The 12,225-nt window shown below is 35.7% G+C and overlaps 2 protein-coding genes across 2 annotated transcripts; one reads left to right on the top strand and one right to left on the bottom strand.

Moving 5' to 3' along the window:
- Positions 1–678: 678 nt before the first annotated feature.
- On the bottom strand, positions 679–4,464 carry LOC125872792 (pentatricopeptide repeat-containing protein At5g48730, chloroplastic). Its single transcript, XM_049553588.1, has 4 exons — positions 4,069–4,464; positions 2,559–2,965; positions 1,352–2,257; positions 679–1,050 (listed from the first exon to the last, which is right to left on the bottom strand). The coding sequence occupies exons 1-3, from the start codon at positions 4,435–4,437 to the stop codon at positions 1,567–1,569; spliced, it is 1,467 nt and encodes a 488-aa protein (XP_049409545.1). The 5' UTR covers positions 4,438–4,464; the 3' UTR covers positions 679–1,050; positions 1,352–1,566.
- Positions 4,465–6,777: 2,313 nt separating this feature from the next.
- On the top strand, positions 6,778–11,970 carry LOC125872848 (sorbitol dehydrogenase). Its single transcript, XM_049553649.1, has 6 exons — positions 6,778–7,144; positions 8,643–8,710; positions 9,386–9,622; positions 10,000–10,290; positions 10,660–10,847; positions 11,743–11,970. Exons 1-6 carry the CDS (start codon positions 7,054–7,056, stop codon positions 11,933–11,935), a joined length of 1,068 nt encoding a protein of 355 aa, XP_049409606.1. The 5' UTR covers positions 6,778–7,053; the 3' UTR covers positions 11,936–11,970.
- Positions 11,971–12,225: the final 255 nt, after the last annotated feature.

Here is a 12,225-nt window from a genome sequence, read left to right as displayed (position 1 = left end):
GTCCTATTATTCAATGTTGGTAAATAAACAAAGTAGAGTTTATGAGGCTCCTCTAATAAGATTAGAATTTTGATATGTTGTAAAATGATCTAGATATTACTACTCTTATGTGAACTTGCTCATATTGTTGATCTCAAATTCGAATGAAAGAAAGGACTGTGATTATACTAACAAGAAGAAATCTCTTGGTCTTTTCGCGCTTCCCTAAAGTCAAGAATGGAATCTTAATAACTCCAATGTTTTATTTGTCTGAATATATTGATACATATGATGTTGAGCAATATAGAACTTTATTTGTCTGAATATTTTGATCCATATGATGTTGAGCAATATACAACTTTAGAGCTATGTTCTTCGGACTTTTCAAGAATGTCATCAACATGCTCATATTGTTGATCTCGAATTTGAATGAAAAAATGACTGTAATAGACTAACGAGAAGAAATCACTTGGTGTTTTCGTGCTTCCCTAAAATCAAGAATGGAATCTTAGTAACTGCAATGTTTTATTTGTCTGAATATATTGATCCATATGATGTTGAGCAATATACAACTTTAGAGCTATGTTGTTCGAATTTTTCAAGAATGTCATCAACATGCTCATATTGCTGATCTCAAATTCGAATGAAAGAAAGGACTGTGATAGACTAACGAGAAGAAATCACTTAGTGTTTTTGCGCTTCCCTAAAATCAAGAATGGAATCTTAGTAACTGCAATGTTTTATTTGTCTGAATATATTGATCCATATGATGTTGAACAATATACAACTTTAGAGCTATGTTGTTTGGACTCTTCAAAGAAATGTCATCTGATGTGTGTTGGATCCTTTAAAAGTAGTCCGACACGGGTGTGACAACATTTTTGGAGAGTCTGAACAACATATCTACATATCTACAGAGGACCTTAACAAACAGTTCCTAAAAACACATTTGAGAAAGATAATCCTTTGATTGCTGTCCAAGACCTGCTACTTCAATTGAGCTTCAAGATTCTGTGAAGCCAGAGCTTGTGAAATCATTGACTGCTCGTCTCCACTGCGGTCCAGTTCCAACTAACAAGAGCAAGAAATTCCGTTTCAGAGATATCAAAACACAGTCAAACGTTAAACTCTATCTCGGAGAAGAAGAAAACGAGTAGTTTACATGAAAACGAAGACAAATAAATCAGCAGGTGCACAATGAACTATTATCTCAATATAGTGAAATACCAAGGATATTTTGCAAATATCTTGTTAAAAAGAGCTTGTGGAAATTCATCGGTATGCATTTAGAGATAATAAGTTGATAAGGAAAGTTCTCGTTAGATGATGTACAGCAAAACTGTTTGCATATCAAGGCACGTTAACAATTTACCTGATCGTTTTCATTGGTGATGTTAGCTGATAAACGACAATCCTTTTCCTTTGCTGACAGCATTCAGTTCAATGTTAAGGCCACCAAGAACAATGTCTTTCAACCATTTCTGAAGCCACTTACAACAGTGGCTCAGAAGTTATCTGACCAAAGAACTCGTGATGCACAGAATCACATTTTGGCTCATTGCTATTGCTAGTCTTTGAACTATGAAGCTATCGTGCCTTCTCCAACGAGGCAAGTAGGTTTCGGAGTTCTGATGCTTTGTTAGTCATTCCATTTATTGAATATGCTTTAATCATACTTCTGTATGTTATCTTATCTGGCTTACATCCACTTTGTTCCATCATCTCGAGCACCCCTTTCAACTCTGTGAAGCATCCCATCATCCCATATGCATCCACTAGGCAGTTAAAAAACACGGTGTCAAGTGCCACGTCAGAATTCTCAATAAACCGCAAAACAGCTCCAAGTTTTTCAGCTTTACCAGCTTTCCCATAAGCTCTTACAAGAGAACAAAGAGTAACACAGTTTGGTTTTATCCTCTCAGACTGCATCAGCCTAAAAAGAAATTCCATTTGCTTTAAATCTCCAGCCCTTCCAAATGCATCTATTACGATATTGTAAGTAACTATGGTCCATGAAAAATGATATTTCTGCATAAACTCCATCACAGCACCCATTTTCTCGTAATTTTCTGTTTTCCCGTATGAATCTAAGAGTATGTTGAATGTCTTGATACTAGGTTCAATTCCAGCACTCTGAAACTTCTCATAGCATTTTTCCATCATTTCTATTTGCCCGCTGCCACCAAATGCTCTCAATGTTGAGTTCATGGTCCACACATCTGGCTTACAGTCTCTTCGCCGCAGCATTTCAACAAGTGTGGATTCCATCTCTTTGAACCTTTGGCAATCAAAGAAAAGAATCAATTTCGCTATCATAGAAACTAATGCCAGGCACCTGCCTCGAGAAAATGATAATCAAGTATACAAAAACATTTTCACAGCAAAGATGTCACAAATGACAAAACCCAAGTTAGATATGATTGTGCAGCTTAAGGTTTTCGATCTGATAATCTACATAATGTGTTTCAGTTGTTTCATCTCTCATTTCGGATTTCGTAAGTTGATAGAAACTCATTTCTAGTTGTGTTATAATTAGAACTTCCAATGAATAGAACCATAACAACGAATAGCAATCAAACCTTTTCGCTTTGCCATAGGAATCAATAAGAGTATTATATGTTACTGTATTGGCCTTGATCCCCATGCATTCCATGTCGGAAAGCAGGATTTGCACTTTGTCGAAGTCATAAACCTGCAGGCAGGATTTTATCAGGATGCTATATGTGAAGACATCGGGGAGGCAGTTCGGAATGTTCTTCATCTCTTCCAGGATAGAAAAAGCTTCGTGAAAGCGACCACTACGGCTATAGGCGGACAAAAGAGCAGTGTAAGCTTCTTGATTCACGACACAGCCTTCCTCCACCATCATCTCGAATAAAGATTGAGCTTTCTCAGGTTCCTTACATTTTCCAAGCATGACAATTAATTTGATATAAATGCCCGGATTGGGCCTGTACCACAACTGCTCCTGGAGGAGTTCAAAGACCTGATGGAAAAAAAAATTCACGATAATAATGGATAGGTTCTTGCGCGTCTCTACAGAATTTAGCAACACTGGCAACCATAAGCAAATGTTTCTGAACTATCAAAACTCCATCTTGAATTCCAAAGTAAAGAAACAACGAGCACAAAAATATAGTCTGTGCTTCAAATTTGTTGTGCAATATGCAGTTATTATTGTACCTTTCTCAGTTCAGATAAAAAAACCACACCAACTCCAACTTGGATTCCAAAGTTATGAAACAAAGGGGAATTTGTTACACCTTGTTTGAATCGTTGTTACCTATTGTATTGTATTGTATTATTAGTTCAAATACTATGTTTGTTTTGATTGTTACTTAAATTGTGTTGTATCGTATCGTTTAAAATCCATAGTTAGGTAACAACGGAAAGTTCCATTTTATGTAACAACTGATTTGGTGTGATTGCGCCGTTACCTTAATATATTCTTCTCATTTTATCTTTTCTTATTATTTAATTATCTTATTTCATCCTTTATCGTACATTTTCGACCTAGTTCTACCTCGTACTTTACTTTTCTCGTAGATTTATCATTTAAATTGTTGAAGTGTGACATTACGTAATGACGGAAAACAATACAATCTATCCAAACATTGTACTCAACACAATACATTATGAAACAATAGGTAATAACCATCCAAACAATACGTGGCGTAGTTGGTTAGCTACCTTAACTTTCATGAGAGTTCGATTCCCTTCCCCCATTTCCCCTTCCCCACAAAAAAAAAGTTAGTAACAAAAATATGAAAGCTCAATATGGCGTACAATATGCAGTTACAATGGTGCAGACAAAAAAATGCACTATGACTATCAATTCCCAGAAAAATTCCAACTTGGATTCCAAAATTAAGAAACAAAGAGCACAAAAACTGAACATGTGCTTCAAATGTGATGTACAATATGCAGTTACAATAGTACCTACCTCATTCCAAGTTCCAAAATTAAGAACCAAAAAGAGTGAAACAAACTCAAAATCCCCATTTGGGTTCCAAAATTAACAACCAAAAAGAGTGAAAAAACTCAAAATTCCCATTTGGGGTTCCAAAATTAACAATGAAAAACACGCACCTTAAGAGCAGATTCCCAACGCAAAGCAGTAATACGTTCATGAAGAGCTTCAAGAACAGTACGAGGCAATAATTTCTTCGAATTCCCTTTCTTCTTCTTATACTCAATCACTGCTTTTGCAGCTTCTCTTCGAAGAATAATCGATACAGCTTTCTGTGAAGCTATCTTTTTGTTCGTTTCCTCTTTCCTTTCCTTTGCTTCCTTCACCTTCAGCTTCTCAACCTCCATTGAAGAAGAATCCGGTTTGGATCCGGGTACGCTAACTTTCCGGTGGGTTAACGGGTCATTCCGGCGGGTTAACGGGTCGGTTCTTGGGGGTCCGAATGATGATGGAGGAATTGGATTAGAGGGTCCGAAGAAGGAAGCCATGGCTGAAAATATGAGGCCGGTTTTTTTTTTCTTCATATCATTAGTCACTAAAAAGATATTATAATTACGTGGGTCGGGTCGGGTCGGGTCAAATTTGGATGGGATGAGATGAGATGGGACGAGTTGAAAATGAGACTTTTATTTTGTTTACGCGGTTAGAATGAGTTAGAGTTTTTACGGATTTATGTGAATTTGTTCCGCAATCGTATCATTCCTTAATATTAATTGCCGAATTTTAGGCTAAATTCATCCCTCAAATATAACTTAAACTTAGGTACATCATTATAGTATAATTGTGAACGAAAAACATTTTTTAATTATTTCAAAACTTGCATAAACATTCTTTCTGTTAACTACTGTTAAAAAACTGACAAAAACAATTACAGACTTCCCTCAAATCCTCATAATGATGAGGTATACATTGACAGTTTCTTAAATTTACAAATAAATTTTATTTGGACATTCAAATTACTATAACATATTTCAACAGAAGACATAGTAAAATATATAGGTATAAGGCACAAGCATCCCCTACACTATGACCGAAATCTCACAGACACACCTTAACTAAACTAAGGTCCTATTACCCCTAAATCCATTTTTTTTTTTTGCAATTTTATACACCTTTTTAGTTTATGTGGCTTTCAAACATCTCCACGCACCTCAACTGTGTGGAGTCACAGAATGCGTCACGTTAGCCAAAAGGTGTATAAAATTAAAAAACAAATGAGTTCAGGGGTAACATGACATTAGTTTAGTTAATGTGTGTCTTTGAAATTTCGATCATAGCGTAGGGGGCACTTGTGTCTTTTCCCAAATATATATATTAAGCATCTTTAGTTCAAATTTTGAATTTTCTTTTAGCGTGTATTTTCAAATATTCATCATGTAGATAAATCAATTATTTAAAATAACCCATATTTTTTAACTGTACGAGTTAGTCTTAATAAGCCTTTAGTAACTCAGGATCTAATTTCAATTGAAGATGATGTATAATTAAAAAAGATGATATAGTTAATGTGGTTAATTTATCTGACACACTTAAACTACACTTTTTTTTTCAAAATTCGAACAAAAACTATAGAATATAAATTTTTTATTATATATTGAGTCACTCAATTACAATAAATGTCTAAATAAAATTTGTTGGACATGTCATGTCATGTCATGTATCAAGCCTATAGTTTTTTCATACTTAAAGTCATTTTTTTTGTTTTTTCACTCAGTATTTCAAATTCACATTAAAAAAGTAATTAAATCTACGGAAAAGGATCAAAATTGCCCCAAAACTATATGAAATAGACTATTTATACTCTTCGTTACATTTTGGGATAAAAAATGCCCCTGCTGTTATCCTAAGAGACCACAAATACCCTCAAGAGTTAACACCTCAAATTTTTGTTGACGTGGCAAGCCACGTGGGACTAATCTTTCCACCTAAGCGTTGTCAACTAGGATTCACTACTTAAGAACTAGACCTTTAGCGGCAACAACAGTCGCCACAAAAGCCCAGAAAATCGTCACTAAAAGTTTTTAACATTAAATTCTAATTTTGTGTTTTTTTCTTCATTGTTTTTAAAAAACCAAATATGATATCGATTAAATAGGAGTTTGAAGACACTATATGTTTAATTTTTATGTCATATGTAAATGTATAAAATGTACAATGATGTATTATATATATATAGTAGGAGATTTGAATCGAGAAGTAATTTTGATTATTTTTCGTAATAATATTAGATGTTTTTAATATGGATATTGCAAGTTATTTATTTTAGAAAATTAGGTCGCAATCGAAAATTAATTATTTTTTTGTTGAAAAAATAGGTTTTACTAGCGAATGATTGTTGGAGCCTTAGTCGCCACTAAAAATCACTTATAACCTTTAATGGCAATATTTTGGGGTTTTGTGGCGACTTTGTCGCCACCAAAAGTCAAGTTCTTTTGTAGTGAATCTTAGTTGGTAATGCTTAGGTGGAGGGATTAGTCCCATGTGGCTTGCCACGTCACTAAAAAATTGAGATGTTAACTCTTGAGGGTATTTGTGGTCTCTTGGGATAACTGCGGGGATATTTTTGATCCCAAAATGTAATGGAGGGTATAAGTGGTCTATTTCGCATAGTTTAGAGGCAATTTTGATCCTTTTCCGTTAAATCTAAATCACACACTATAATGTTCATTGTGACGTTCCTAACAAAATTTTCTCTATAACAAAACTCAAATTCAAACCTTCTCACTCAAAGTAAAATAGTCTCATTACTACATCACTATCCATGTCGGTTACTTTCAAATAGAACTTGAGTGGCATCTATTGAAAAAAAAATGGCACTAACTCAAGACAAAAAGCCAATCTTTATCTAAACAAGAAACCATTTTAGTAATGCCCACAATATTGATTTTTACAATCTGAGTATTTTCTTCTTATCCACATTCAATAATATTCACAAAAAAACTACACAAATTCACCCAAAAATTGAAATCAACAAAAAAAAAATCAATTTTTGAAAACCGTCTTTAGATAGAAGAGCAAAATCAAATCTTGATTTGCCCCTTTTTGTGTTGTTGTTTAGATAGAAGAGAAAAAAAATCAAATCTTGAAAACCCCTTTTTGTTCTAATGGGTAAAGGGGGAAGTGATGAAAACATGGCTGCTTGGCTTCTTGGTGTTAACACCCTCAAGATTCAGCCTTTCAATCTCCCTGCTTTGGGTATTTTTTTTAATCTACTCTTTCTTGAACTTATATTTATTGTAATCGTTATTTTGTCGCAAGGTCTATGTATACTCTATCCTTTTTAGACTCCATTGTGTGTAATTATATTGAGTATGTTTGTTGTTGTAATTATGAATTTTGTTTGAAAGATTTGACTTTGGGAGTTTGGGGTTGACTTTTAGTTCACTTTGATTAGATGTTTTGGTCAGGTTGGGCGAGTTGAGTTATGACCCGTATTATTTAATGGGTCAAACCCCATTTTGATGAGATGAAGTTTGTAAGTTTCTATAACGATCTCAAGTTAATATATAGTAATAACTGGTTCCTAGTCGAATATTGAGTTTCAATGTCTTTAGTATAGCTGTCTTGTTTGATAATTTGACCAAATATAGCTCCTATAGTATGCTTTTATAGTAGTGTTATCAAAAGCAAAAAGCATAGAAAAACAAGGTTTGTTGGGGGCTTTAAGTGCAAAGCGCAAATAAAGTGTGAGCTTTAATGAAAAAGGCACAAAGGGAGAAAAAAAATGCAAATATATATATTTAGTCCAAGGCTAATAATTATAAGCATGAATGACAAATATACGAACAAAGAAATTGAATAAACTTTATGATAAAGTAAAATATCAATTATGTACCTTCGACTCTTTTTTTTTTTTTGATGACAAGGGAAACCCGCAGCCGCTACCCTTTGGGTGCGCACAGGGTAAAACCCCCGCTCCTATGCAATAGCTCGCAAACCACATAGGAGAGGTAACCCGCACTAGGCAAGCCCGGTGCGACGAGCTCGACCCAGAAGGCAAACCCCTTGCTTTCGCTGGCAAGGGGTTTCGAACTTGAGACCTCCAACATGGAAGTCCCAAGCTCAAACCACTGGGCCACTTTAGTAGAGTCTCTTGAAAACAAAAGGTATGTCTTACAATCTTGATGACGATACTGAAGTGCTCAACATGTTTTACGTGCTGAATTCTGCGTGCATTTTGACATGTTTTACGTGCTGAATTGAGCCCAGTAAGCTTGAACACAAAGATTACTTATTTTACGTGCCGAATTCTGCCTGCATTTTGACAATATTACAAGTTGAATTCTGCCTGATGATGATATTGTTGCCACTAGCTTATCAATCAGTGGGATTCCCTGATATCTAAATGGGAGTAAACCAGTGTATCTTCTTCTCTTTCCTCTGCATTGTTTTTAAATTAAAACATTGTCGTCTGATTTGCTTTGGTCTTTGTGTCCGAACGTTGCTAGAGTTTGAGGTACTGCTATTCCGGCAAAGGTATTCCATTCTATCCTGTGAGGAATTAATCTATACCTCGGGTAATGTGAGGGGATTAAATTCTTTAAAGACACCTAGTGAATTCTGCGGGATCAGAATAAACTTTGGTTTAAATGTTACTGGTTTTGTTTCTGTTTAAGCATTACTGTTTACATATGGATTCTGGTTTTAATTATTCTGGATAAGAACACAGGGACTAACATTTGTTACTTCATAGGACCCCATGATGTTAGAGTTAGGATGAAGGCTGTCGGTATTTGTGGAAGTGATGTTCATTACCTCAAGGTAAAAGCTTTCTACTGATTCTCTATTTTGATAGCTTGTCTTCATGGTCAATAATTCTTGTTGGGATTTAGGGTTGGTGGGTGTGGTGTGGTCTATATTATGGTTATGTTTCCATTGACTCTACAATGATGGCATATGATTGTGGTGTATACCTAGCAAAACGTGTAATTTGCTTCTGGTATTGGTATGATCACCATCAATCTTTTTTAGAATGTTTTTATTGGGCTTTGAAAGGTTAATGTGAAATGTCCATACCTATATCATCATATACATGTTTGCTATGTTGCTCGGACTCTCCAAAAATGTTGTCGCACTCGTGTTGTTTTTTTTGGGGGATACGATATGAATCCAACCACATTTATGAGTAGTCCCAGTAACTTAGCTGTTTGCAAAGCAAAATGAAGTGTATTGTAACATGGTGAAGTTCTGTTACATTTTCTTGGGCTACATCGTACATTGATTCTAGTCAAACAAAAATGTATCTTGGAGCCTTGAAGCGTTGTTGAGGACAATGCCAATGTTCATACTCTGGGTGGTTTGGTTAGAGAGAAACTACAGATGTTTTGAGAGCAAAGCAACCACAAATTTGTGTCTGAAATTTGATGTGTGTTCATTTATTGAGTTTTTGGTGTAATTTGGAGTACATAATGAACTAGAGTCTATTTTGAACTTCAGACCATGAGGTGTGCGGATTTTGTGGTTAAAGAGCCAATGGTGATTGGGCATGAATGTGCTGGGATCATAGAGGAAGTTGGCGGTGAAGTCAAGACATTGGTTCCTGGAGATCGTGTAGCGCTAGAGCCAGGAATTAGTTGCTGGAGATGTGATCTTTGCAAAGAAGGGCGATATAATCTCTGCCCCGAGATGAAGTTCTTCGCTACTCCCCCTGTTCATGGTTCTCTCGCAAATCAGGTAAAAAGCTTACCCACTTCTATCAATTTTCTCACGATTTGACATTTTGTCTACATTGATTTCATGTAGTCACTCGTGGCATATGTCATGCGACATGCATCCTTCGCTGGTTAATTAAGATGGAATATATGTCAGTAGTTTTAAAATCTTGTACCTTTTGGACTTTTGTCGATTACATAAATGATAGAATTGATATTGAGCTGGTTTGTCCCTCCGAATATACTCGTTAGTGTACTCGAATTTTCCATAGGCTTATTGTACAAGGTCACACAAAATTACGTACAAAGGCATTGTGCAGCATGCAGGGATTATCGAGTGATAATAATTTTTGACCTTGCTAAAAGCTAAAACACTGGTTTCTTTTCGATCACCAACAGGTAGTCCATCCTGCAGATCTATGTTTCAAGCTCCCGGATAATATAAGTTTAGAGGAGGGAGCAATGTGTGAGCCACTTAGTGTTGGTGTTCATGCTTGTCGGCGTGCAAATGTTGGTCCCGAGACAAACATTTTAGTGCTGGGAGCTGGACCAATCGGGCTTGTCACACTGCTCGCTGCTCGTGCTTTTGGTGCCCCAAGAATTGTAATTGTGGACGTAGATGACTATCGTCTTTCTGTTGCAAAGAAGTTAGGAGCAGATGACATCGTCAAGGTTTCAATCAATCTTCAGGTGCGGATCCAAATTTCAAAGTTATCGCTGTTAATCTCCCATGCTTCATGTGCACTCTTGAGACTGAATACACGAGTTGCTTTCATGTATGATCACTAACTTTGTCCGTTGTAACAATAAAGTCACAAAACTATTTTGTCTCATTAAAATAACTTAATCAACCGAACTTTACCGACTATAACACTAATATAATTAGTGACTTAACCATTATAGCGGTAAAGTTCTGTGACAAGATAGTATCGTGACTTTAATATTATAGTGAGTAAAGTTCAGTGACCATTACGTGAAATTCGCCCGTGAATATAAAAACATCAAAGTTGAAGATGTTGCCGGTTTCTTTCCATTTCCCTGACTGATACTTTTGAACAGGATGTAGCTACAGATATAGAAAACATTCAGAAAGCGATGGGAGGTGGAATCGATGTGAGTTTTGACTGTGCTGGCTTTAACAAAACTATGTCGACCGCCCTTGGTGCAACTCGTCCAGGTGGCAAAGTTTGCTTGGTGGGAATGGGACATCATGAGATGACCGTTCCTCTCACTCCAGCTGCTGCAAGGTACAACTATGCATCAATCTTACTTGAGTTAGATTTGGCTATATGAATCCTCACAGATCATCTCGCTTTGTTTGAGTTCGTCGTATACCAAATAGTATACGAAATAAAAAATAAGTAGTACTAGAAGTCCTTTTATGTTTTTTTACTGGCATATAAATCTCAAACAAGACTAATAGACTACTAAAAATCATAGGATCTAAAGTTAACATACTAGCATGATTATAAAATATATTCCCAACTAATTGGTATTGCTTATACCTATGATACTCGGACTCTTCAAAAATGTCACCAAAAATGTCACCAAGTGTGTATCAGATCCTCCAAAATAGTACATTTTTACGGATCCGGCACGAATGTGACTATTTTGTTGAGAGTCCGAGTAACAAAGGCTTATATAGATCTTTTCTCGACTAAATCTTTGGTACTCTTCACTAACAATAAGCTTACGGTTCACATGTTTCTGTATCCTTTTTGCCATTTACTTAGAATGCATGGCCTTGTATATCTCGAGTTCTTGAGAAGTGGAAAGTTAGATACGAAACCTTCTAAGTTAGAGTCGACTATCTGAATCCTCATTGATCATGTCTCTCTATTTTAGTTCGTCGTAGACCGAAATTATACAGAATAGCAAAAATAATAATAAAAGAAAGCACTAGAAATTCTCTATATTTCTAGTTGGTATTGCTCATATTGATCGTATTCCGAGACGGAGTCGGGGCTCTATCGGAAACAACCCTTCTACTCTACAAAGGTAGTGGTAAGCCCAGCGTACACCCTACCCTCTCCAGACCCCACTTATGGGAGTATACTGAGTACGTTGTTGTTGTTGTTGTTGTTTGTTTTCCCGATTAAACTTTTGTTACTCTCACTAATTTTCCGGGCGAAATGTGTTCAGGGAAGTCGACGTCATCGGCATATTTCGCTACAAGAATACATGGCCATTGTGTCTTGAGTTCTTAAGAAGTGGAAAGATTGATGTGAAACCTTTGATCACACACAGGTTTGGATTCTCTCAAAAAGAAGTTGAAGAAGCTTTTGAAACAAGTGCTCGTGGTGGTGATGCTATTAAAGTCATGTTTAATCTGTAAAAATAAACTTTTTAAATTTGAGAAAATAAGTTTTTACCAAATGTCTAAAAAATGTACATCATAAAAAGATGTTTTATGCTTTTGAAAACTACTAGTATGTATTAGTGGAAAATGTTGAGAATGGTCAAATAAAGTAGATGGTCAACTTATTTACGTAATGAACATTTGAGAACATGTGTGTTTTTTTTTCTACCATGGAAATATCAAGTTATTAGTGTTTAAACATTTTTTTTCTTTTTTTGGGGTTCAACTTCTAATATATTTGGGCATAAACTTACGAAAATTTCTTC

This window comes from Solanum stenotomum, chromosome 1, assembly GCF_019186545.1.
Source record: "Solanum stenotomum isolate F172 chromosome 1, ASM1918654v1, whole genome shotgun sequence".
In the NCBI taxonomy this organism is placed as follows: domain Eukaryota; kingdom Viridiplantae; phylum Streptophyta; class Magnoliopsida; order Solanales; family Solanaceae; genus Solanum; species Solanum stenotomum.
The sequence above is the reverse complement of the archived record's forward strand: the minus strand, read 5'-3'. Positions and strand labels throughout refer to the sequence as shown.

Excerpts from the sequence above, each read along its gene's own strand:
- LOC125872792 (XM_049553588.1), bottom strand. The coding sequence starts at position 4,437 with ATGGCTTCCTTCTTCGGACCCTCTAATCCAATTCCTCCATCATCATTC. Across the intron at positions 2,966-4,068 it reads GTTGGGAATCTGCTCTTAAG|GTCTTTGAACTCCTCCAGGA; the intron begins GTGCGTGTTTTT and ends TTTTTCCATCAG. Across the intron at positions 2,258-2,558 it reads TCCTATGGCAAAGCGAAAAG|GTTCAAAGAGATGGAATCCA; the intron begins GTTTGATTGCTA and ends TGATTGCCAAAG.
- LOC125872848 (XM_049553649.1), top strand. The coding sequence starts at position 7,054 with ATGGGTAAAGGGGGAAGTGATGAAAACATGGCTGCTTGGCTTCTTGGT. Across the intron at positions 8,711-9,385 it reads GTGATGTTCATTACCTCAAG|ACCATGAGGTGTGCGGATTT; the intron begins GTAAAAGCTTTC and ends TTTGAACTTCAG. Across the intron at positions 10,291-10,659 it reads AGGTTTCAATCAATCTTCAG|GATGTAGCTACAGATATAGA; the intron begins GTGCGGATCCAA and ends ACTTTTGAACAG.